At 48.3% G+C, this 24,914-nt stretch overlaps 8 protein-coding genes across 8 annotated transcripts; 3 read left to right on the forward strand and 5 right to left on the reverse strand.

Moving 5' to 3' along the window:
* Positions 1–61: 61 nt before the first annotated feature.
* K444DRAFT_195891 (uncharacterized protein) lies at positions 62–1,423 on the reverse strand. The gene has a single exon (XM_024870974.1). It carries the CDS (start codon positions 1,135–1,137, stop codon positions 160–162), a length of 978 nt encoding a protein of 325 aa, XP_024729905.1. The 5' UTR covers positions 1,138–1,423; the 3' UTR covers positions 62–159.
* A 1,870-nt stretch (positions 1,424–3,293) lies between these two features.
* K444DRAFT_656270 (GMC oxidoreductase) lies at positions 3,294–5,402 on the reverse strand (the record flags this gene model as incomplete). The annotated part of the gene is made up of 3 exons (XM_024886072.1): positions 3,294–5,050; positions 5,100–5,303; positions 5,352–5,402. The coding sequence occupies 3 exons, from the start codon at positions 5,400–5,402 to the stop codon at positions 3,437–3,439; spliced, it is 1,869 nt and encodes a 622-aa protein (XP_024729906.1). The 3' UTR covers positions 3,294–3,436.
* A 921-nt stretch (positions 5,403–6,323) lies between these two features.
* K444DRAFT_668593 (uncharacterized protein) lies at positions 6,324–8,670 on the reverse strand. Its single transcript, XM_024887424.1, has 3 exons — positions 8,155–8,670; positions 6,931–8,105; positions 6,324–6,880 (listed from the first exon to the last, which is right to left on the reverse strand). Exons 1-3 carry the CDS (start codon positions 8,585–8,587, stop codon positions 6,788–6,790), a joined length of 1,701 nt encoding a protein of 566 aa, XP_024729907.1. The 5' UTR covers positions 8,588–8,670; the 3' UTR covers positions 6,324–6,787.
* Positions 8,671–8,849: 179 nt separating this feature from the next.
* K444DRAFT_572563 (uncharacterized protein) lies at positions 8,850–10,005 on the forward strand. The gene is made up of 2 exons (XM_024877360.1): positions 8,850–9,249; positions 9,297–10,005. The coding sequence occupies exons 1-2, from the start codon at positions 9,044–9,046 to the stop codon at positions 9,871–9,873; spliced, it is 783 nt and encodes a 260-aa protein (XP_024729908.1). The 5' UTR covers positions 8,850–9,043; the 3' UTR covers positions 9,874–10,005.
* A 151-nt stretch (positions 10,006–10,156) lies between these two features.
* Positions 10,157–13,753, forward strand: K444DRAFT_619687 (uncharacterized protein). Its single transcript, XM_024881556.1, has 10 exons — positions 10,157–10,272; positions 10,334–10,629; positions 10,676–11,093; positions 11,141–11,233; positions 11,281–11,341; positions 11,394–11,830; positions 11,882–12,125; positions 12,350–12,400; positions 12,447–12,809; positions 12,857–13,753. The coding sequence occupies exons 1-10, from the start codon at positions 10,177–10,179 to the stop codon at positions 13,504–13,506; spliced, it is 2,709 nt and encodes a 902-aa protein (XP_024729909.1). The 5' UTR covers positions 10,157–10,176; the 3' UTR covers positions 13,507–13,753.
* A 1,116-nt stretch (positions 13,754–14,869) lies between these two features.
* Positions 14,870–15,759, reverse strand: K444DRAFT_572571 (HET-domain-containing protein; the record flags this gene model as incomplete). Its single annotated transcript, XM_024877361.1, has 2 exons — positions 14,870–15,033; positions 15,156–15,759. Coding segments are annotated over 2 exons (768 nt in total), but the record flags the coding sequence as incomplete, so codon positions are not given.
* A 2,029-nt stretch (positions 15,760–17,788) lies between these two features.
* K444DRAFT_542947 (FAD binding domain-containing protein) lies at positions 17,789–19,764 on the reverse strand (the record flags this gene model as incomplete). The annotated part of the gene is made up of 3 exons (XM_024875921.1): positions 17,789–19,359; positions 19,413–19,565; positions 19,614–19,764. The coding sequence occupies 3 exons, from the start codon at positions 19,762–19,764 to the stop codon at positions 17,789–17,791; spliced, it is 1,875 nt and encodes a 624-aa protein (XP_024729911.1).
* Positions 19,765–21,033: 1,269 nt separating this feature from the next.
* K444DRAFT_656274 (MFS general substrate transporter) lies at positions 21,034–22,607 on the forward strand (the record flags this gene model as incomplete). Its single annotated transcript, XM_024886073.1, has 2 exons — positions 21,034–21,369; positions 21,419–22,607. Exons 1-2 carry the CDS (start codon positions 21,065–21,067, stop codon positions 22,605–22,607), a joined length of 1,494 nt encoding a protein of 497 aa, XP_024729912.1. The 5' UTR covers positions 21,034–21,064.
* Positions 22,608–24,914: the final 2,307 nt, after the last annotated feature.

Raw genomic sequence — 24,914 nt, forward strand, 5'->3', positions numbered from 1 at the left:
TAGCCGCATCCGGCTCAGAAGCCACCACTTCCACAATTTTCTGCTTCGAGGATTCGACGGCTGGGGTTGGAGGCGGGAGATGAAGAGCAAGGGTCTCTGTTATCTGCTTTATGGCCAGGTGCAAGGTGTCGATTTCTGTGGAGAGGTCAGTGAGGCAGTTCAGAAGTAAAGAGGAAACATACTTTGATGAAGCTGATCTAGACTCTCCTGGGAGATATTCGCCATGGGCTTTTCTGGGGAAGTAATAGGCTCTTCGTTTGTGGTTTTTGTGGTGACCGTTGTCTTGGTGATAGATGCTGCAGCGGCAAGGACGAGAGGTTTGGATTCTGGTTGGGAGGGTGATGGCTGCTGCTCTGGTGTGGGAACAGGGGCTTTTTTGGCCTTTTCGGGTATTGGGATTGGCTTTGCGGCCACCTCGACAGCTTTAACGACACCTTGGGCGGGCTCGCCATTTGTGGTTTTCGTCGCCGTCATGGCCTTGCTGATCGATGCTGATGCCGCAATGATGGGAGGTTTGGATTCTTGTTGAGAGGCTGAAGACTGCTCTGGCGTGGGGATTGGGACCCCCTTTGCTTCCACAGTTGTTGGAGTTGGCTTTGGTTCGGATTCTGACTTGACTTCGACTTTACTGGAAGATTCCTCAACCTCCTTGGGAGCACTTGGGGCTGCTTCAGCTGATGTACCTTCATGCTTCGTGGACTTGGCAGATTCTTCCGTTGCTGGTGCTCCTGAGATCTCAGGCTTGGTCAACTTTTCCTCCAATGGATGTTCTGTATTCTCATGGCCGTTGGTGAGCGCACTTGATGTCTCGGTTTTTGGTGCATCCTTAACTGCCTCGATGGGAGCGATCTTTACATCCGATACCCCCTCTTTTGCAAGACCATTCTCCTTCGCGCCATCAGCACCTTCCTTTGCTGCTTTTGCTGCTTTCTCTTTTGCCGCAGCGTCTGAGATGTCCTTGCCAATGGCTGCCCCAATCTTCTTTCCTTCGTCTGTAGCAATCTTAACAACCGTCTTCTTCATAGAATCCGAGGCCATCTTCCCCACAATCGCGATTGCTCCCGGAAGAAGCTCGGGCTGGACAAACGATGCCGCACCAACTGCAGCAGCCAACACTCCCCTGGATCTGTTAGTCATTTGTAAAATTGGAAAACGGAAACCATTCTCACTCAGCGATCAGCTCAGGGTGTGCCTCAACGGCTTGGACAGTCTCGACCACGCCTTTCACTACCTCCTTCTCTACAACTACGAGACCTCCCTCTATCGTTTGCAGCAGGCTCGGATCTTCCTCGCCAGCAGCTGAAGCCACTTCTTTAGCTAGGCCATCTTGGACATTATCGATATCTTCAGCAACGCCGGATACAATTTTGGAAACTACTTCGGATACAGACACTTCTTCTGCCTTCACCCCCTCAGTTTTCGCCTGCATCTTGTCAGTCTCATCTCATCACAAGTGTCATGTAAATGTGGGTATTCTCACAGAGGGAGTGACGGCCGGGGCTACTGTAGTTGGAGCATCTTGGCTACTGGGGACTACCTCGTCGGTTTCAACTTTCTTCGCGTCGCCAGATGCAGTTGTACTGGCACTGGGGACAGCCTCCTTGGCCTCAACCTTCGTCACGTCGGCAGATGCGCTCGTACTGGGAGCGTCTTGGCTACTAGGGACCGTCTCTTTGGTTTCAATCTTCTTCGCCTCATCAAATACTGTCGCAGTGGGGGCATCTTGTCCGCTGGAGACAGCCTCGTTGGTCTCAACCTTCTTCACATCCACAGAAGCGCTGGTACTTGCAGCATCAGGGCTTGGTTCTGTGGAGTCAGGAATCTCTTTCTCGGTCTGTTTGGAGTCAATTTCAGAGCTAAAGAGCAAAGCGGCAAATCTCACAGCTTGGGTTATCTGGGAAGTGGTAGCTATCGTGCTCCACACAGCCTCCTCACTCTCTTGGGCAGGCTCCTGGGGCGTGCTGGTTTCGGCTTTCTTACTTTCTCCCTCTTCGGTGTGAATAGCGGCAGGAGGGGTCCAGAGAGATGGTTTCGATTCAGTCGTCACGTTTTCAGTCTAGTTGATCATCAGCTCACATGCCCGTTATCAAAGTTTCGAGGAGGCGGGGTTTCTCACCGCCAGAACAGTTTCAACACTCGAAGCCATCTTCCTCAGCCACAAATTGCTACGTTCGCTTCACAAAGGTGATTAATAGGGGAGAAATTATCTCAAGGATCTGTGCAATTTAGGTCGTGGCATCGCCAGGAAGTCGCAGTGGAGAAAGTCAATCAGGAGCTGAGATAAGAGTGAGACATTGGGTGGTGGGACAACGGAGGAGTCAGCCTTGGCGGGTGGGGGCGACGCCACCAGCACTTCGTAGCGAGCTGAATACGGTAGAGGTCTCGTGGGCTTGAAGATATCTGACTAATTACAAATTCTCCGACGCATGCGGAGAAATCGAAAAAAGAAAATGTCCTCTCGGAAGCTCCCGTTTGTGTTTTTAAAATGAATAGAAAGGAGAATCATTGCGGGGAAGGAGGGCGGTAAGCTTGAGGGACCTCCGCAGATTTTGAGCACAAAATTTAGGAACTTTGTTGCAAAATAGGGGCGTGAGGAGGTCACTCGGCTAAGGATAGAGGCGCAGTCGCTAATCGGCCCTATAGCGGGTCTCCGGGATGTCACGGGTCTAGCTCTCAGGCTTATTTCCAACTCCCACTCAAAGCACTTCCAAATTGTTGACAAACGACTTTGAATAGCATCAAAGACAACCAGAAAACCTTATTAACATGTTTCGTTTCTCTTTTCAAATCATAGTTCACTAGATTTGGCTTTAGGAAGTGTTGTGAATGAATTTCGGTTAAGTGACTGGGCGCCGGGTTTGATATATAAAGCCTTCCAAATCTCATTTGAGTTCTCCTAAATCATTAAGCGCATTGAGAATAATACGACCCCATCGCCTTACACGTCGTCCCAAATACACAATTTGACGATCCCTTCCATCCCTGCCCACCGCACTGCCCATACTTCTGAACCACAGCCCCGACAGCCGAAGCAGCTGGCTTTGGAACCACAGCCAGGGCCCTCGCCTGCACTGCAGAATCACAGCGATGGTGGGAACTTGAACAGGCGGATTTATTCCCAGGCTGAACTGGGCCGGAGGGAGGGCTTGAGTTGCTGCTACCGCCGGCGCTGCTGCGTTGTTGCCACGTCCTGGACTTATGACCCTTCAACTCGATTAATCGATTGAGAATCCCTGGGATCCAAAGGAGGATGCATGCAACTGGTAAGCTTTGAAAGGAAGAAGTTTCTGGATGTGCATTTCTCTAGCAGTTCGTCCACTTTTCTGGTCGTAGAGACGCCCAACGAACCGTCACTCGGAATAATGACTAGATCAGACCAAGCAGCGGTAAATTTTTAATACTGCAAAAAGTTGAACCAGCTCAAGCCAAGCGGAGATCAGAAACCCCAATCCTCCTTGATCAAATCCGACCCCTTCTCTGCAACAGCATACATCGTACTCTGAATATTCCCAGAAACATGCAACGGGATAACACTCGCATCCACGACTCTCAGCCCCCTCGTACCCCACACTCTCAATCTCTCATCCACGGCGCCCACCCCCTTCTTACCCATTCCAACACTCCCCAAAGGGTGATACTCTGTACAAACATTCTCCCTCGCAAATCTCTTCCTCTGCTCCCTATCACTCAGATCCAAGCTCTCATCCGGGTAATATCTCCTCTTAATCTTCTCCTTAAAAGGACTCGTTTCCGTCAACTTGAGACAAAACTCCAGGCCTTTCGCCAAGATTTCCACATCCGCTTCGTGGGCAAGGAACGCGGGGTCGACAGCCGGATCATCTTGTGGATTGCTGCTCGTGATATGCACCGAGCCAACTGATACTGGTCTTGCTACAGCAACCCCGATACAAATTCCCTGCTTGCCTTCCATACCAGGATAACCCGCAAACATTGCAGCCTGAGAATCACCTCGTGATATATTGAGAGCAGCTGGCAAGAAGAGGTATTGGAACGTTGAGTCGTCGGGGTTACCGAGGGCCGCTGCTAGCAACTTCTTCGCCTCCATCGTGTGTCCTTCACTTGCCGGATCTGAGCTGTCGAGGATCAAGGTTTGTAACACTTTGACTTCTTCAGGTGTGGCGAGATTTGCGAAAGAGGCAAAGCCTGTTGCTGAGCCGCCGCTCGAGAATGGCCCTGTCTTTTTAGCCATGTATTCTTCCAGGCATTTTCGGGCGACGATGGGATCTTTGAGTGCATCCATGCTCTCCTCTCCGTCGGCTAGTTCCAAGGTGAAGCCCACGGTGGGGTGATCTTGAAAATTCTCCCCAACGCGGCGGTTTTCGACTTGACATTTGATACCTGCCTTGGCTAAGACGTCTGGGTTGCCAATACCTGAAAGTTCTAGGATTTGTGGAGTTTTGAAAGCGCCTGCACTTAGCACAACTTCTTTTTTCGTCTTGACAGAATACAAATTTCCCAAGTGGAGGAATTCAAGACCAGTGACTGATTCATTGTCCACGACTACTTTGGAAACAAGCGCGTCTGTCAAAACGTGGAGATTGGGTCGCGATGCATTGGGAAGGAGATACCCCGTTACCGCATAGCTCCTTGTTCCGTCTGCATGGCTGGCGCTTTGGTTGATAGAGCTGAGAGAGTGGAAGAAACCGATATGGTCTCCACTCCACCCATCCTTTGGACTTCCCATTCTCACCCCGAGCTTCGCACTCGCTGCGATCCATTCCCGTTCCTGTCGCACTCTCCATGTGCTGAAACTTGTGTGGATGGGTCCATCGATCCCATGAAAATTAGGGTCGTAGGTGGTTTCCAGAGGAATATTGTTCTTAGATGCATATCCTGAGGGATCATCGAAATGTTCATGCTTTTTGAAGTATGGCAGCAGATCCTTGAAACTCCAGCCTTGATTGCCCAGCCTCTCCCAATCGTCGTAGTCAAGCGCCTGGCCACGATTGTACATTTCGAAATTGATAGCACTTGATCCTCCCAAACCTTTCCCTCGAGGATGGTCGAATACTCTGCCATTGAGCGCTTTCTGCAATTGCTGTCAGTAAAAATGTAACTTTGAATGTAGATTCACTTGCCTGGGGCGTAGTGCGTTGGAGCCAATCATACTCCGGATTGCCGACCATTTGAGGGTACAGAGCAGGCGTCATAATCATCGGATCGTTGAGATGGGCTGGGCCGGCTTCGAGGACACCAACATGTATGTTTGGGTTTTCTGTAAGTCGGGTGGCTACAACGAGGCCGGCAGTTCCGCCACCAACGACAATGAAATCATAGTCAATCTAATAGGGTGCTTGAGTTGTGCCTCTTTTGATGGGCCATATTCCTACCTTAAGAAAGTCATTGACAGAGACCAAACAAGGAATGCTAAATTTTGACATCCTGGAGAACCAGTTGGAGTTAAAAAGTCAATCGAGTTGGAATATGCGCAATGCACAGCGATGATGAACAGAGCGTTTCAGCGAAGTCTTGGCGAAAGAGATTGACAAATCCTCACTTTGAAAGCAATTGCTGGGCTGTAAGTAGTATATTTCTGTGGAGTGGGTTCAGGTCGTGTATTTATACACAAGGTCCCGCATCATGGCCGAGGTACGGATCTATGGAATAGACCAGCACGCAGATCACAAGGCTACACCAACGGTTTGACGTCGTACTGGGCCGCATGGTCCGCTCTGGATTTCCCCTTTTGATGTTCGAAGCAGGGATAGGAAAATTATATAATAGGACTTGATCGCACTAATATTATCTCCTTACTAAGCTTAGACGGGGATTGCAGCTCCGAGTAAGAATATCGGAATTTATACCTTAGAGTATGCCTGGTTTATACTTGACTTATATTTAGAGCATATATAATCTTATCCAATGAGTTATGCAATACGTATTTAACGACTTGATTATAATACAATTGCGCCGGACTTGATTATTATATAACGGACGTAATTACAAATCGCCCATCCCTACGTAGTGTAGGTCGAAGACAACTAAATCTCGGAGACTTCCCCAATGATCTCGGATCGGAAAAGTCGGGCGGGAACTCAGGGGAGGCAATTATCCCCCTGACAGGTAGTAAGAACTAACTCTATGCATTGTGGTGAGACTTAGCTATCCGCATTTGTGCCTGCTTCGATCTTGGCTCTCGTAAGGTCCAACAGCTTTCCGCTTTGCAAAATAACGATCCAAAGTGAAGGCGTGATGAGTCAATTTTGACGCCGAGTAACATACTCATCGAGGATCATGAAGATGAACTGGATACTTGCACAACCGAGGATGCGAGTAACTCAATTCCAAGTAGCGTAGCAGTTAACGGGGCGGATCGTTATCACTGGTCAGAGGATTCTTATTAAAAGGATCGAGGGCATGGATTATTTCCCGAACAACGAAGTTTGAAAGATACTCAAGTTGGGACACTGGTCCTGTCGAACGCAAGTTCATTCCATTTCTCAATTCAGCTGCGGTTTGTCGACATTCCAACGTCATTGCTAGAGAACTTTTGGAACACGGAGCTGACTTGCAACAAAGAATTGGCTTCCAAATTCACGCCCAACTGTAAGAACAACCTCAATGTCCCAGAGATTTTTTGGGATATTGAGCGGATGTGCTGCAAAAGCTTCGGATGCAGAACTCACTCTCCACGGGAACACTGAGCACCACAATACGGCTGAATAAGATCTCGGGTATTTCACTTATTGTATGAGCAATTACCACTTGCACGTAAAAAAGCGTCGTTAAATTCATCCCAGAGACCTCCAAACAGAAGCCTGAAAATTTACACTAACGCAAGAGTGTGGTCACTCTTGAGTTTGCCTGTGACTCCTAACGAAGCCTCTTCGCCAACAACGGCTGGGCCCCTGGCATAGATCTGGAAGATGTCAGCAAATACTTCAACGTCAAGATTTCTTTGTGGCTTACTTCTCCTGTCGAGACCTCATCCGTAGTCTTGTGCTCGGAAGTATCTTTGAAGAGAATCTCACAACTGGTTACCGGCGCTCCGAAATGAGAGTACTTCTCCGATCCGTCAACTCTGTAGTCGTAAAGGCCAGTTTGAGTGACTGCTCCAGCAACCTTTGCAGCAGTAAGTGCATAAATAATTCTGGCTCCAGTGTATATTCTCAGGTCTGATAGAGTTTCCGCACTCAAAGGTGTACTGACCACACCAGCCTGCTTTGCAACGTAGATTAGGCGAAGTTTGCCAGGCGTGGTTCCAATGATAGGACGGAGGGAATCGTACATTCGCGAGAATGCAGACGCCACTGGCATGACCCCATCCTGAACAAGTGAACGGGCTTGAAACCAGTGGACCATTGAATAGACAGTGGAAGACATCTTATCTTGGGACTCTTTGTGTGTAGTCGCAAGCGCTTCTGGCGTTGCCACAATGATTGTAGGAGCAATGCCTTGAGTGGCTATGCGAAGATCGGAGGTTTGGCCAGCAACTGAATTCAATGCGACTGAAGCGTTCGAGTAAAGGGCCGCAAGCATCAAGACTAAAGGATAGATTGTTGATAACGAATCGACAGGAAGGAAGAGGTCAGCATGGGTGATACGTTGCGTGGTCGGAATTGATGTAAGTTGTCCGGCAATTCCAGCAATCAAGTTGGCCTGGGTGTACTCGACGAGTTCTCCACTGGGCCAGAAAGCAAGAACTTTTCTCAGCTCACCCGCTCTATCAACAGGAGGAAGCTCTGTCCCCACGGTCGGTTCTTGATCTTGGATAATCTCCTGCCATGTTGAGACGTTGACAGCTCCCCCAGTTCCCTTGGGAACTTCATTCCAATCCATATGCTTGCTGCCTTCGTCCACAACCCAGACCAGCTGCTTCAATGCAGGATAGCTTTTCGTTATGGCATCAAAGGGGAAGGACCCCACGGCAGCTATCACGGTGTCCGCTTTGCATGCCTTAAGCAAAAGTATGATCTTCTCGATTGGTTGATCATAGGGGGCGAGAATAGGGGTCAAATCGTAAAAGGCGCATGCAAACAAAGCGGTTAGGAATTCGATAGAGTTTGGAAGAATGATTGCGATATTGTGGCCACCATTTTGCTTCAGATGTTGACCGATCAGGTTAATTTGTCGAGTTATGTCAGCTATGTCTGTCAGCACCCAGCTATTGACGTGAAGACACACGGTACGTACCTAGATTGTGTTCGATGACCTGCTCCGAACCCAGGACTGTAAATAGTTTTCCAATCTCCCCAGTCTTGTTGCCTTCGCGATCCAGGCCCCCAGCGACAACTCTCCGCCAAACATCTCTCAGATCTCCATCTCGACCTCTGGCCCACTTTGAATCACCGGGGTCCTTGATGTTGAGACCAGCGTTCAGGGGAATGCCATGAGGCGCGGAGTGTGACCGGAAAACCGCGGACTCTCCTTCTTTCCTAACAGGAGAAGGTTGCGCCTGCCGAGCCAGTAGCATAGGGTGGGCATCTGGGTCGCGGGAGGAGACGACTGTGTAGATCCAAACGCTGATGAGAACGGCAAAGATGCCTGTGGTGTAGATGTCCCATTGTCCTAGAACATGCGTGACGGTCTCGTCAAGCTTCAACATGAAGTTGTCCCCTAGACCCATGGTACCAGAATGTGAGAATCACAACAACAAGGTTATCTGCATTGAATGATGTTTGGAAGGTGTTGTCAGAAAGTGCCAGCAAGCCAGACGAGTTGAGTTCAGCCAGCCTCCATTCGGACCTTTGGAGGGGCACGTTCCGGTGCACGCTAAAACTGCAGGGAATAGAAACGCCTGCCGCGAATTTAAGGTACGGCGAATCTCTAGGAAAACAATCCAACAACCGGCGACTCGATCTCTCGACAATGCCGGCTTAGGACCCCTTCGGAACTCGATACTCCTACTAATATCTAGGTACTAACCAGTGGAAGAGGCGCTACTCACGGCTGTGACATACTTCGCGAGGACGGTGGGTATGCCGCACCGTTTGTTGACATTCAACAACAGAGCATTGAGACTGACAGCTCCACAGTTCAGTGGTAGAACACGAGCAGCCTGCGAATACCTCAGCTCTTCGCAATGTCGACTCCTGTCCGTCCTTCCACTCCAGTTACACAATCAGCTCCTTCCACCCCCACAACAGGCACATGGAAACACCCGAAGCTAGATGAGATTGTGAGGAGGCAGAATGCTGCTAGATTCTCCGCAGACGACGTGAAGAAAGTGCTATACAATGTTGCTGGCATCGCGGCGGTCTGCTTGCTAGGGCGCTCAGTGTGGGATAGGTGTGTATCTGCGCGACCAGCTTCCAATGGCTCTGCTGACGAGATAGCTTTCCGGCCATGTTCCACCCAGGCAAGGCCCTCCAACCCTACGCAGATTACGTCTACCACTCCTTGAACGTTGTCTTCGTCTTCAATATTATCATGGCATGTCTACCTCTCTTCCGAAGCAGGGATGACATCTCCGATATAGCCTTGACTCCAGGTCAGCGCAAACTTATGGGCCTACCACCTATCTCAACGCCTCCAACTCCTGGCTCGCGATATATCACCCCGCCGAGATATGCCAGAACACCTACGCCTTTGAGTGGCTCACCAGCAAGCAGGGGCAACTATTCGGGATCACCTCTGTCAGGCAAGGGAAGCCCGTCGTCAGGTAGTATGTCGGGGACGCCGTTCTCGCCTGGGGCAAGTCCGTTATTGCAGAAGGCGATGGGTGGAGGATTGAATGGGAACAGGAGACATTCGTACGGCTCTCCAAGTCCGTTAGGGCCAGGAGTACCCAGAGTGCCAGAGACGCCTGGAACGCCCAGTCCGACGGCGAAGGGTGTCAACGTGGGGTTAAATAGCAAGTGGCTTTACGACAAGACGAGAAGGAACTCCGGAAATTCAAGGCTGTATACATAGATGGTTTTGATGGGGAGAATGATTTTGTATGATTGAGCAGATACCCTTCAGCTTCGCTTTGGCAGAATCCAAGCATGAGTTGAGCCATAGAACTTTCTACCGATAAGATATGGGTGCAAAACATTCCAGGAGATTTACATCAGTGATTCTCAAGCCAAATCCCATGGAAGTGAGCTTTGCTATTTGGTCACGTTGTCCCTCGGTTTCCGGCTCACGTGGAGATACGAGTAGCCGGGATGTGCCAAACAGATAACCCTCTCTTTCTCATCGAAACAATACAACTGATGACCGGTGCAATTCAACATGGGGGCCTCCGATTCGAAGCTTGTCTTCAAGCAGGGTATCTTCAGGCTCTCTGAAGACAAAATAATTCCAGCGGATGATCCTTATTGGGCTTCGGTAGGTTTCGTTGCTGTCGCCAGGAATCCAAAGAGCAAATACTGATCAGGACACTATACAGTTCTGGGAGCTCCCAGAGTCCACTGAAGATATATTCAGTCTCTTCTCACCTAACGATATCAGGAGGACTCGAGATACGGCGCTGGAGAACCTCGAAACCCTGATATTAGCAATCACGAGTCGCCTGTTCATCCTGCGACATCATCCTTCATTCCCCGACCCCGAGTTCGCGCCTGAGAGAGATGCGTTAAACTGCATAAGAATCCTGACCCGAATTCTACCATACATATATGAGGCGGAGCAGTTACAGCCATGGGAGGACAGGTTCTTTTGGGGTGTGAGGAGGAAACGGACACGGTAGGTTTCCAGACCAGGTCGGAGTCGCAGACTGACCCTCTGTCAGAAAAGCAGCTTTGGCTCGCGATGTACTCTTCGACGAATCACAAGAAGAGCTTGCGAAACTCGAAGCAGCGGGCGAAGAATTTGAGGAGGTGAAGCCGTTGGCAGAGGAGCTGATCGATACCCTGATTGACCTGCTGTTTTTCGCCGATTTCACGTTGCCAAGACCGCAGAATACCAAGAACAAAGTTACATATGCGATATGGCAGAGTGGTGTAGGATGCAATACTTCTGTTGGAACGACGAAAGAATTCGAGAGCAATCGGACAGAGATATTGAGGCTCCTCTTGACGCTGACCAGCCAAAGCATGTACATGTCCGCCAATCTGCTACCGGTTCAAGGAGTCAAGGCTATCAGCTATATTGTCACATGCCCGGACAAGCAAGTGGTTCTGTCCACGCTTTGCTCATTACTGAATACTGTAAGAGCCAAGAGCAATGGTGGAAATGCTCCTGCTGACACAAGCAGACCCTCAAGTACAACCCTGCAAGTTGGAAGATACCGTACAATGTACAGGTATTCAAGGACCCGAAGCAGATATTGGTCACATATGCCTTACAGGTGGGAGGTGAACCAATCTTGTACCAAGTGGCGACTAACATCAGCAGTTTTTACTCGTGATCCTGCTTTACCCAATACCAGAAACCGATCCAGCTCATGCGAAGAAGAGTGCGATACCTCCCACTAACACTTATTTTTACCCCCGCTAATACGTGTTAAGATTTTTACCGGCACTTTCTTGGCCGATTACACAGACCGCAAGATTTCCAGTTCATCACTGATGGAATGACCAGAATTCTCAACGCACCTCTCAACGCCAGCAGTTCTTACATCCCTGGAAATCCCACAAAGTTCACATCTGAGATGATCATGCTCTTTTGGGAGATCACTCAATGCAACAAACGCTTCCGGTCTTTCATTATTGACACTGGGAGATCACATGACTTTTTAGTACTGATAATATTCTACGCTATCGAGTACAAGCTCGATTCGTCGAAGCAAGGAGTTGTCAGGATGTGTGTATTCTTGCTGCAGACGTTAAGTGTCGAGCCAAATTTCGGCAAGAGCCTCAACAAGAGATTCGAGGCTCAAGAAACCCTGCCACCGACGATCAGGTTACAGAATTTCAATGGCACGTATGCCGACTTCCTCATTCACGTAAGTCCGCTTGATTGTCTGGTATAGAGTTGCTGTATTGACTTCCCACAGTCCATTTACAACATCATCACCACAAGCCAGGGTAAACTCACTGCAATCTACCCAGCCTTGTTGGCCGTCATCAACAACATCGCTGCATACCTTGAGGATTTGAGCGCCTCGGCTTCCTCAAAACTACTGCAACTCTTCTCGTCAATGTCTTCTCCAGGGTTCCTATTGGCGAATGACAGTAATCACGATCTACTGCAATCGCTCTTAGAAAGCATAAATGCCATAATTGAGCATCAGTTTATCAGTAAGTCCCACCTACCTGTCGACACCTACCACGTGTTTTCCCGTTTGTTGTGGCTCTAGGAGCCATCCGTATATATAGCCTACCTCAGTGAGGAGCTTGGACTAAGTCACTATTTTTTGATAGAGATCAACATGACGCGCCAAGGCTTCCAGTCCCGCAGTAAGCCTGTTTTGTGATTTTCTGCGAGTTGAACTTTCAAGTAAGCTTAAAACTGACATGTGTAGGAAATCCAAATTTTGTGTACGCCGTGCTACGGAATAAGAAGCGATTTGAAGGTACATAACTTCGAAATGGAAATCCTTCAGCAGCTAACTTTTGTAGCATTACGGTCTTTCACTCTCGAAAGTGGGCAAGAAGAGATTGAGCGCATGAATAGGCGGCGGAAAGAACGCCATGATCCTAACGACTTGTCCGAGAGCCGAAGAGGATCTGTGGATAGTATTATTAGCCCAACGATAAGTCATTCGCGTGCACCGGCCCTGAGTGATGTACCAGAAGAAGATGGTACATTTGCAATTGGAGGCGACGAAGATGAAGATACAGATGATGATCATCGGCCTACCCCAGCAGAATCCACGCCGACAGAGCAGCCATCACGGGCGTCTTCAGTATCGTCAAGTGTGGATGATGCAGTTCCGACTCAGCTGAGGGGCATGTCCGAGAAAGCTCGAGGGAAGATGCCTGGTAAGCTCCCTCCCTTTGTAATTTCCTCTACGATTAACAGAAATTAGCTGGAATGCCCACTTTCTCCCGGCAGAACAGCACGACCAGCTTAAGCAACTACGTAACAGCAGGCTTCTCCACGAACGGAGCTTTCGAGCCTACAGCGCAGTGGATTGATTCCTGGCTCACCGAACTTCCCCTCCACACAATCCTTACCCTCATGGATCAACTTACACCCCTTCTCCCCGCCCCAAAACGATCTTCAACCGACACGCCCTCTGCCTCCATACTGCACGTCATCCAATCTGCAAAGGTTACCGGGATTGAGCCGTCTCCAATTCGCATCCAGTATTTTGAATGGTCACCTCTTTCCCTCGGCTGGTACGAGTCTCTCCTCTGGGGGTTTGCCTTCACATCCGAGATGCAGGTCCAAAAAGGCACGGTTGGGGTATGGAACGGTACCGCCATCAAGCTTTTCAGAGTAGAGGCCGTGGCACCCAGCGGACCTACGTTGAGTAGTCCAAGAGGGGCCGTAGATGCAGTGGGCAGCAACATCGTTAGTCGTATTGGTAATCTCAACTTGAGAGGTGTTGGGGGTGGCGGTTCGGCACAGGATGCGCAGAGCCCTGCGGCTGAGAGACCGGAGAGACCGCAGGTTTCGAGGACGGGGACGGGTGATGGATCGAGGCCAGGTTTGATTAGGACTGCAATTATTTAGGGCTTCGAATCCGTGTCCCGGGTGAGCATTGATTAACTTACGAGCTCGTTAGCCTTCGCGCCCAGGAGGAGCCTCATGGGAGGCGATGATGGAGAAAGCTTGCAATTCATAGGCGCACCAGCGATGGCGTTTCCAGGATGTACTTTAGCATTGAGATAGTTTTCCCACAGCATAAATGATGGTTGAGATGCTCGCGCTTAAATCCGGGTGAAGTTATAGTAACAAACCGTTTGGGAATTCCACTATTTCCCCAATCCTGCCAAGGAAGTGCTCAGTGGTACTATCTCCAACTTTCTTTTCTTGACCTTTCATACTCTCTTCCCTTGCCCTCTCGCTGCCCAATTTGTGAGTAACCATTGCAGCAATGCACTCTACGGTCTCCATTTCACTCGATTTACCTCATTCCTACATGTTACTGTCAAACTCAAGCTCACTCATTGGTGACGGGCAATGACGACGTTGCCTCCCAGTCAAGATATACAAGATGGTATGGTTGCTCTTTCGGCTCAGCCACGAGTCGCACAGACACCGATATATCATATCCCACGAGCGAGATATGGTCAGAGTCACCCGTACCCTTCATATGTGGGAGAGCCTCAAGTGCCAAGGCTTCCCTTTTTTGAAATCCCAACGTCGTGACAGTTATCCCCTCCCAAATATCGGCGCTGACAATCCGCGCTGACACATTCCTTGGGTTTCGTTTCTTCTCGTCACCTACTTGAATGGCCAAGACAAAGTACTTGAGTCCAGGGTTGCTTTCGTAATTTCCGGGGACAAACTCGACGTGCATGTGTCGCTTATATGCCATTTCAAGAAGAAACTGATTTGCGGCAAGATCCCAGCTTCCCCTGGGCTGCGCCGTTCGAATGTGCCAATACCTCCGTCCAAGCTTTTCCCAGGGCTTCCAGCGCAAACGGACGGCATACCTCTCCCAGAGCACAAGTCTATGGATCATTGGTCCGGGGGGGCTGTTCAGAATGCATACAGGCTCGTAGAATGCACCAGTACAGATGCTCTTTTGGAATGCTTTCAGCCGCTCCGGGGCGTCATGGAGGCAGATAAAAAGCCCAAGGCCAACTTTTTGAAGGAGAATATACCTTTTTCTGCCCCTACCACGGAAGGAAGGATCCCGATAGTTCAGAAATAAGAGGTAGTGGTGGCGGTATCCTGGAACTGCAGTCTGATAGTGGAGTTTCGCACTCGGGAAGAAGATACCTTGATTCGTAAGAGAAAATTGTATGCTCAATTTGTTACCAAGATGGCCGCCGTTATACCTGCTAGGAGACTTTGCAGGGCTGATGCAAAAGCTTGAAGGTTTGGAAGCTAATATGGGCTTGAATCCTGATCTAGTCGCTTTTCCGTTCCAAGCGAAGATCGAGAGGTCGTTGTATTTTTTAATAATCTCTTCCTGGAGTCGAAGAAAGGCCTTTGGGCCTTCCCCATATAGCATCGGCATATTGACGTCGAGAATTCCTATAAGGCTGTACGACATATCCTCAATTCTGGTGGTTTGGCGCTCAGCGATCCCTAGGTGGTGGAGGAGTCAGCAATCGCTAGACACAGAATGTTACAGGGAAAACTGGGACATCGTTTAGAAAGAAAGTCTTGAGACTGCCCAGAATAGGAAAAGGCTTCTTCCCAATACTTACAGGATATTCTTGCAGCGATTGGGAATTCCTGGATCTTCTGCCTCGGGGGCACAAGGAGCACGGCTTCTGGAATCCCAGTGATGTCCGAGATCAATCGGGACAATGAGCTCTTCTCTCCGATTTCCTGCCATTTGCGGTTGAAGAAACGTAGCTGCCGCGGGGCGAGCAGTTCTTGGAGACACCAACCACGAGTGAACCACCGACATTGCCGAAAATCAGCTTCAAATTGATCTTGCTGCGAAGGCATATCGACTGTGTTTAGCACGAAATCGCTCAAGTATACATAGCACACCTGCGACTGTCTGTACCAGCCAAACATGGAATTGATAGCCTCGGTGAGCTCTGCACTGCTGGTTTTGTCGATGCAGCATGTGTCGACCCACGCGTAGCAGTATCCGTTCTTCAGCGCCATATCACATGCTGCGGTGATCTTGCGGTACCCCGCCTTGCTCGTGATTCTGTCGTTCTTGGCTTCGCTCACTTGCTGGAATTCCTGGAAGGACATCTCGCCATCTCCCCATGTATGCGAAAGAATGGCATAGGCGGGAATTTCATCGCCGTAGAACAGCTCTAGCGACAGTGTCGATGTATTTATGAGCCACATGGTGTCAATGTTTATAGCGGCCTCTATTCCAGAAACTTTCTGTCAAAAAGGACAAAACTGATTATGCAAGTGACTGTATCCAGTCGCTCGTTCATCTGAACTTAAATGCATAACTGGCGCTGATGAGTATTGACTTCTGACTGCTTACTTATGAGGCCGCAAAACTCTACAGCCTCAGTAGGGCGGTAGGGGCGGGGAATGCTTCAACTAAGAAACTACTGGTGCAGATGCAGCCACGCCCAGCTGCTGCGGAGCCGAACATGGTATCCTTCCGTCAACGCTGTGATTGGCGCATTCTCTGCATTCGAAGGTTGAGAGAGTGGTTGAAGTGAAGCTGCACCTGGTATGCGGATGGATGGTGCTCTGTCACGTCGGCATTCTGGTTCTTAAGCTGGCCAAGAAGGATGCGAAGGATGTCGAGAGGATCCGTGAGCGCGGTGTTGTCTTTGATAGGAATTTTTCCAACTAGCTTCGAATAGGGGACGTCGTTCTCGAAGAACTCCGGGATCTCGCTTCGGGAAAGGGGGAAAATGTAAAACGACCCCCCCCCCCCCCCCCCGGATGTCGATTGGGGGCCGGACTAACCTAAAGTAGAGAGGAACACCAAAAAATCTAGTTTTCCTTTAAATTTAATTTACTACATAAATAATTATTATAGTTTAATTTATTATTATTATAGAAAGCTAGATTATAAGCTAATAGGATATAAAAAATTTATTATATAATAATTAGTAAATTTAAGAAAATTTAAAGAAGGTAAGGAAAGTCGGAATTTTTAAGGTACTATAAGTGCCTGAAAATTTAGCGATCAAGCGCCTGGAACTAATTTATCTCGTATGCAATTATCGCCTCGCCTATTTCACGCCCCACATTAGAGCTCTTATATATAAACTTCCTTATACCTATATTAGGAAATTTGATTCGAGAGAAGGACTTAAATAAGTACAAGCAACTAATTAGGCATTATTAAAACTCTAAAATCCATTGGTACGTCTTATCGACACCCGGGGGGTGTCGTTTTACATTTTCTCCGGGAAAGGGGGCTAGGACGTTAAAGACAAGGATCGGGAAAAACTTCCATACGTTGCACCAGCCGAAGACATCGTCGGTCCCAAATTGGGGTTTCTTCTATACATCGCAGTTAATGATAACTTCCAACTCCACATATACTGCGTCTCTATACTGCGTCTCTGCATGTGACGTCTATAAGGCTGGCTTCGAAAGTAAACAGGGGAGATTTGCTTGAGTAAGAGCCTTTTGCATTCAGAGCAATAGCGAATAATTGAAATCTCAAATCCCCGTAATCTAAATACCCAATGCGCTCCTCTTGCTACTTATTTCCTTTCGCTTCCATTTTTCCTGCCTGCCTTTATCGGAAGCAAAATTATTCTGGAGATATAGTAATAATAAACAAAAAACATCTATTACTTCTTATCTTGTCTGTCCAGTCAATCGTTACACTTCCTACGAATCCCTTTTTCGCTTTACAGGAAGAACCATGGAGCTATTTCGAGAACCATTATATTACTAAATTTTCAGGCTCTCTTAAGGTCGATACCCCTAATCGACACCCCCTAATTAGTACCCGGTAAGGTATCGCTTTACATTTTCCCGTTTTGCCAGAGGTTAAAAGGAATTAAGCATTGCTATATGCATTATAACCAAATCTGTCTGGAAACAATAAAAATGACATGCGCATTACGCTGCATTAAAGCAAAATGCGAGACGCGCACTGGGTGCCAATATACATTAATTTGCACATACTGGTATATACAAAGTAATGTATACGGGCACGTACCACCGCTTGCTGGTTTTGGTTAGTGTGGCTCCAATTGACACCCCTAATCGACACCGGGGGGTGGGGGAGGGGTCGTTTTACTTTTTCCCGGTTTCCTTGCCGAATTTTGCCCGGGAATCCTCAATAATTCTAATTAGTTTATGTATTCTAGTTTCTCTTTTAAATGCCAAAGGAAAGCTACAGGTGCATATAAATAAGGGGTCTCAAAAATCTCATCAGCTTAAAGATCCTTCACATCTTCTTGACAGGAAAAACCCCTTCTTGAACACCCCCTCCTTCAACCAAGAAACCATCCAGGAAGTCAATAATCACTTGAGGCTTGTCCAGTTCAGTTACAACACTCACATATCCATCGGGCCTGACAAGAACCAACGCGCCATCTTCCTTGGAAATTCCATGTATGACATGGCCTTTACTATCGACATCTTCATATACCCTGGCGGACCACTTATCGGAGAATGGCTGGGGCAAAAGCTCAAGATCGACTTCGAGATGTGGGGTCGTGTGAAGGAGAAAGACGTCCACAACGTAATCAAAATTTGCCTTTGGATAGGTAGAAGTGATGTCTTCTTGATGGAAGGCACTCAAATGATGAGGAGTCTTTTTGCTGAAGCGGTGCACAGGAGATGTCGGGGAGGACAAGAATTCCGACAATCGTACGAAGGCTTCTGAAGTGAGAGATTTGCCTGCGTACACAAAGAGGTGAAAGCGCCCATCGGCGGGCATCTCGTCAAGAAGTTGCACGGAGTTCCCGCCCAATTGTCTAATAAGAGGAATGCTGAGTAGACGTTTCCCAGGGATTACCGGTTCAGTGGCGTTCACGTTGACAAGTGTGCTTGTTTGGTCTGACACCAGCAAACCTTGTGGATACCGATAGCTACAGCCGCTTGTGAAACCAACGTTTTCCTGCCAAAGATCGTACAATGTGGTGTCGTCGAGGTTCGTCCGTTGGGTGAAAGCCTTGGCAAACTTGGCATCAAAGTTGATTAGCTGCGTGGCAATGTGTTTCCGTTCAGTTTCATATGTGTCAAGCAGGTTCGGGCTTGCCAGCCCCTTCATGACAAGTGCAAGCTTCCATGTCAGGTTATAAGCATCAGATATGCTTACATTCATTCCTTGGCCAGCTTTGGGGCTGTGGGTATGGCAAGCATCACCCACAAGAAACACACTCCCACGTTGGTCGCGGAATGTATTGACAATTCTTTGGGATACAGTGTAGCGACTGATCCAAAGGACTTTGGTAATTTCGAACTTGTATGGGCGAAGAAGTTTTTGAGCCTGAGATTGGACAATATCAAGCAGTTTGAAATCCTTACTGCTGTGCAAGCCTTGAGGGGCGCTCTGTTTCTTGGCTTCGTCGAGCATCTGAACATCTTGTGGGGTGAGCTGTAAGAAGACGCGTAGGCCCTCGTCCTTCCTAGGGATAAGCATGCAACCACCATATGGGGAACGAATCGCAACTCTGCGGCGGGTATCTGGAAAGTTCGTATTTAGAAAGACATCAGCAACAGCCCAGACATCTTCTCCTCCCTGTGACTGTGTTGTAACACCGGTTATTCGACGGATCGTGCTTCGAGCTCCGTCAGTGCCCAAGATGTACTTTGTCTGCCAAGCTTCGATTGCACCAGAGACATGATTCTTGATATAGGCAATGAGAGGCCAAGCTGGATCTCTGTCTTGGTATTCGTAATCAACTATCTCCAAGAAGCGATCGACCTTGAAGCCGCGCGAGATTAAGTCTGCTTCAAAAATGCCTTCGGTAATTCCCTGATCTGAGTTGAAGAGGTACTGGTAGGGAGTAGCTAAAGCACAACTAAATTAGTCGCGGGAAGTAAAGTGGGGATTGGAAACTCACGGTGAATCACCTCACGGCCCACGCTATCTCTGCTTAATTTCTTCCCCTCATCAACTGACCAGAAAGACGTCTCAGTGAGACGGTGTCCCAGTTCGTCCAGCTTATGTCGAAGGTTGAGGGTTTGCAAGATCTCTTGCGTTCGAGGTTGAAATGCTAATTAAAAGTCAGAAGGGACAGCGACAAAAGTGGTCGTTTTCTTACCGCTGGCATGTCCAGCTTGTGTTCTTGCAGCTCGTTTATCAATGAGGCGGAAGTCTATCCCATATCTTGCAAGTGTAGATGCAGCCATGCAGCCAGCTGGCCCAGCTCCGACTATCAGAACGTCTGTCTGGCCTTGAATGAATCCGTCCATTGTGGATGTTAAGCGCAGACAAATATTTGGAAACTTCTTTTGTGAAGTTGAGATTACAGAGATCTTGAGCGGTTGGTTGTCTGTTCAAAGGTGAGCAGCGATTTAGTGAAAATAGGAGGAAGGATGTGTATAGAAGTTGCTGGCGCTGAAGATGATTCTTTGGTCGAAAGTGCAACCTCCCAGAAGTATTTCAAGAGATCTATATACTTGGGCCTCAACACTCTTCAGCCCACTTACAAGGATGCCAGTCTGCAAAACAGAGTTGCAGTGTAGGAATATGAAAATTTTCTTGTCACAATGGGATAAGCACGAAAAAGTAACATTCAGGAGCCATATATTTCCTGTCTTTTGAGAAAAAGTCGCTGGATTCTGACAAAAGGCTTGGTTGGTGGCCCCCAATACAGGCTACCTCGCCGATATTTTTCAGCCCCAGGGCTTATGACAGGCACGGCACGCTTCCATATACCTGTTAGGGGTGTTGCACGTCTACCGGGGCATTTGAGATTTCCCTACTTACATAAGCAAGATGGAACGGCAAATCACGTCTGCGCTCTTTTGTGAATATTTTAGATTCAAGCAAAATTCCCACGGCTACGGCACCTCAGGACAAGCTACCCCCAGGTTCAAAACGGTATGTGGCGGCCTGTGCTCTGCAGCCACACCCAAATGAACGTGTCCGCCGCGATAGCCGCGCCACCTCGCCCCGCGTCAAGCCATCACCTTGCGGCTTTCGCGGCGGTGACCGGAACGATCACCGGGCCACCAAAGACAAGCTTTATTACAAGCAAGAGTTTTTCTACCGAAAAGCTTGCCTTCGGCCCCCTGTATGATGCAACCTTCCGTATCCCTGCACATATGTCCCGGACAACCATTCCGGACCTGTCAAACATATGGGCCGTGCGAGCCGAGCCGTTTCGACAGGGGACGTGGGGCTGTCGGAGCTCCCCGACGAAAATCCCATGTGAGCAAGATGCCGCCGGCCTGCCTTCGGCACGCCGCTGTCATTTTGACATGAAAATATCTGTCATGGAGGTTTTCATATTAAAAGTCCGGTAGGATTGAATAGTACAAGGAAATTTAGCAGATTTATGTCGGACGATTCCGACATCTGTTAAAGCCCTAAGGATTGCTGCTGTCAAATTTGTTTTTTCATCGCTCATATCTGATATATACTTCACGCAGAATGGAAGCTGTGGCTCTCTTTCTCTGTCTTAATCACCTTGTCTTTCAAAGCCAATTCGCAACCTCAGGTTAGTAGCTTCGTATCCCCAAAACCATCCACTGGTCACCGTCCGCAAATATGAACCAGCTCAAAGCTCAGGAAGAGGGGTCACCACCCGTCGAAGCTTACGGGACAGGGCAACGGTCCTCGGGAGAGCAGAGTAGGGAAAGCCAAGAATTGCACCTCGTGGCTTGGGATGTCGAAGATGCAGGCAATCCGAAGAATTGGTCTCGCCTTTCAAAATACTGGATCACATTGCAATTGGGAATGTTAGCATTTGCAGCCAGCGTTGGCTCTAGCATCACTGCACCCGCAACAAATGCAATTGCCACCTATGCGAATATCAGCCATGAAGTTTCTGTCCTATCTATATCACTCTATATGTAAGCCCTTCTCTCCTTAGTATAGGTTCCGAGCTGACCATTCACGAAGTGCAGGATTCGCCCTCGGACCACTATGTTGGGCACCTGTATCCGAAATCTGGGGAAGGAGATGTGGCATGCTACCCGCCATGTTCTTCCTTGGCCTTGCATCTATTGGGACAGCAACCAGCAAGAACGCCGCAGCTATCTTCATAACTCGATTCTTGGGTGGCGTGTTTGGATCCGCTCCCGTCAGTAATGTGTCCGCAGCTCTTGGCGATATATGGGTCCCATCAGAGCGTGGACCTGCAGTTATTTTGTACTCAATAGCAGTGACTGGTGGACCAACAATCGGACCCATCATCGGCGCAGCTATAATTGTTAATCCTAGCTTGGGTTGGCGATGGACTGAGTATATCGAGGCAATTTGGGTCTTCACAACCGTTGCGGTGTGCTTCTTCTGCCTACCTGAGTCCTACTCTCCCGTGCTTCTCGCGAGACGAGCAAAGAAGCTCCGTGCAGAGGGCGACGTAGACTGCTATCATCCCCATGAAGAGTTGAAGTTGGATTTCAAGACGATTATCACCAAGCATTTCACCAGACCGCTATTAATGCTTGCGACAGAGCCAACAGTCACATGTGTCGCTTTTTACGCCTCATTCGTCTACGGGATTCTGTATCTTACACTTGAGGTATTCCCTATCTGCTTTCAGGAAATCCGCGGAATGCACCCCGTGAAAGCTTCGCTGCCATTTCTCGGATTGTTTATAGGTGTCTTATCAGCTGTATTCATCAATCTCGCCAACCAGCCCCGATATCGTCGAATTTCAGCAGCAGCAGGTGGGAAGCCCGTCCCAGAAGCGCGCTTTGCACCAGTTGCATTCGCGGGTTTTATCTTTGTGGCCGGGCTCTTTTGGTTTGGGTGGACAGCAGGTGATGTTAATGTCAGCGTGTGGCATCCTATTGTAGCGTCTGGTCTTATTGGTTGCGGCTTTAATGTCATCTTCAACCAGTGCGTGAATGTGCTTGTGGACACTTACGGTATTTATGCCGCGAGCGCAGTATCCGCCAACACATTTCTGAGAAGCATCATGGCGGCAGGATTTCCGCTTGTTGCAAGACCCATGTTGTATGGGATGGGCGTTGGCCCCGCGATTTCAGTGTTAGGCGCTGTCGCAAGTGGTATGATCGTTGTGCCGTTCCTATTTATGAAATACGGCTTTGAGTTGCGAAAAAGATCGAAAATGGCTCCTGTATAATTTACATTCTAAAGTAGCTACAATGCTTATAATAGACATAGAAATAGACACTGTAATTCAAAATTTCAATGTAAACCCCGGGGCAACCAAGTGTCTGTGGAAGGTAGCTTGGGACCTATACCTGGTACCAGATCGACGAGTCAGCTTCAGGTTGACTGACTCTATAGAACTTCTACGGACGTCTACTTACGTTTCAAGCAAAACCAGGGAATTCCGATTCTTCACGGCTGACATGGAATCGAGTGATACCCTTCTCGTCACTATGAATGTGTTCAGCAATCGTTGAAATCAGTTCAACGGACTACCTGCCACTCAAAAGAGTCAACTGAATTCCTTTGGTATTTTGGTATTTTGGTTTTTGGCCCTTTACCGCCTAAAATCCAGCCCTAAACGAACTGCATTGCCTTTTGGTGCAATATCTTCGCACTACGTAATGCCTTTATTCGACCAGCACCAACTAGAACAGCTAGCACACTCCGTCGGATGGTAGGTTAAAGACTTATTAGCTCACACCAGAGAGAGAGGGAATACTTTGTTGCAGATCCAAAACGACGATCTGCGAAGCCACAGTTTTAGCCACTCCAAAAGCAAGTTACAACCATCACATACTGCACGAGGGCAACCGCACCCTGTTACTACGGCACTCCTCCCATACAATAAGGCCAGCTGGCTTTAGCTACGCCTTCATCGATCTTCCCTATAGGATTTGTTGCATATCGCACCTAGATGGTATTTGAGATGTTAGAACGGAGAACTCCATAAATTAGACTACAAATCATTGTCCTTGATAGTATAACATTATATCGCGCATGCACATAAAAGGCTGAGGACAGTAAATCAGTGTGGCATTTATACTGGCATCTTTTTCCTTAATAGCTCATGAACAAGGTGGCCGACAAATGAAAGTTTCTTTCTCATTCCTGTAATCCCATTCCAGGTAAATCTTCCCAAAGTGAAAACCATATAACCCACAACACCAAAACCAGCGAAAGTAATACTTAAAATGAAAATAAATGCTGAAACAGAAAGGCTAGGCTCCGGTGGTGGTAATGAAGATATATTAGGTAGGGGGCGGTACGGTCGCTGGGGCTCATCTTGATTATAACGAGCCCGGTAGCCAGCATCCATGCGACTTTCTTGGCGGGGTTCGAAGATAGGGGGAATACGGTATGAAGAAGCTGGGGTTAGAGGATTAGGGATCCAGCGCGAACGGGCGGAGGTGAAAATTTGTGTTTCTGGGATCTGAATAGGGGTATGATTTTGTGGACGACCAAAGGCGGCGGAGGAAGGCGAGGCCCAGGACGATACTGCGGTATAAGAAGGTATCGTTGGAGGGGTAAAGTTGATATATGTAACTAAAGTACTATAGGATTCTGACTTAAGCTTGTACCGTCCGCTTGGTCCATCGTATTTTTTTAAGAATGTGAAGTGGACGGTATACGTGGATTGTGTGCTAATATATGAATTTTTGTCGAGTCGAATGTTGTTATCAAGGAATAGCCGGATGTTGTTATCGGGATGGGTAGCACTGGGAAAGATAGGGAGGTAGAAGCTCCGAACGTGGCAGTTTTCTGGGTGTCTTTCTTTGAGATCTCGACCACGAAAGGAAGTGAGCTTTTAAAGTCAGCTAAGACGGAAAAGCATTAAGAAATGCAGAATGCTGACAGTAAGAACGGTAGCCGTTTTCCCTTGTAGATCGGTAGACAAGATCACGGCAGGATGGTCGAAGCAACCGTCGGCGATCACACCTCCGCAAAGGCGCTCGTCAATGTCGTCTTTTTTGCGCAAAAAATTTATACAACCAGGCTCCAGATAGCGGCTTTCGAGAGTTATGTCTGGCAAAGAGCGCACGGGTTCTGGGTGTAAAGGCCCTAATGCCGTAGGCATTTTGCTTGATTATTATATATTCTATCAAAGCGACGATTGAATTCCTTCTTATTTCGAAAGCCTGTACTTTTGTCCAATTAGGAGAGGCCACGATGATTTCCCCGCTTATTGTGCGATATGAGTTTTATCCAATCGCAAGACAGTTATATAACATTATCGGTAAGTTAGAAAAACCCTATAATATTAATATGCCGGCCTGGCCGCCACTTAGCACTGTGCTTAAGGATTAGGAACTCTAGCACGCGAGACTTTGGCAGATGCAAGATAATAGGGTCGATGCTGGCCTGAATGCGACTTTGGATACAGGGTCTGTTAATAGTCGGACTTAACATCACGACTAAAGGGGCCCCACCTTTAGTCGGGGAAAGCGAGTTGGCCCGCACCAAACCAAAATTACTATGCGACCGTAAACAATTATAT

This window comes from Hyaloscypha bicolor, assembly GCF_002865645.1.
Source record: "Hyaloscypha bicolor E unplaced genomic scaffold K444scaffold_165, whole genome shotgun sequence".
Taxonomy (NCBI): Eukaryota; Fungi; Ascomycota; class Leotiomycetes; order Helotiales; family Hyaloscyphaceae; genus Hyaloscypha; species Hyaloscypha bicolor.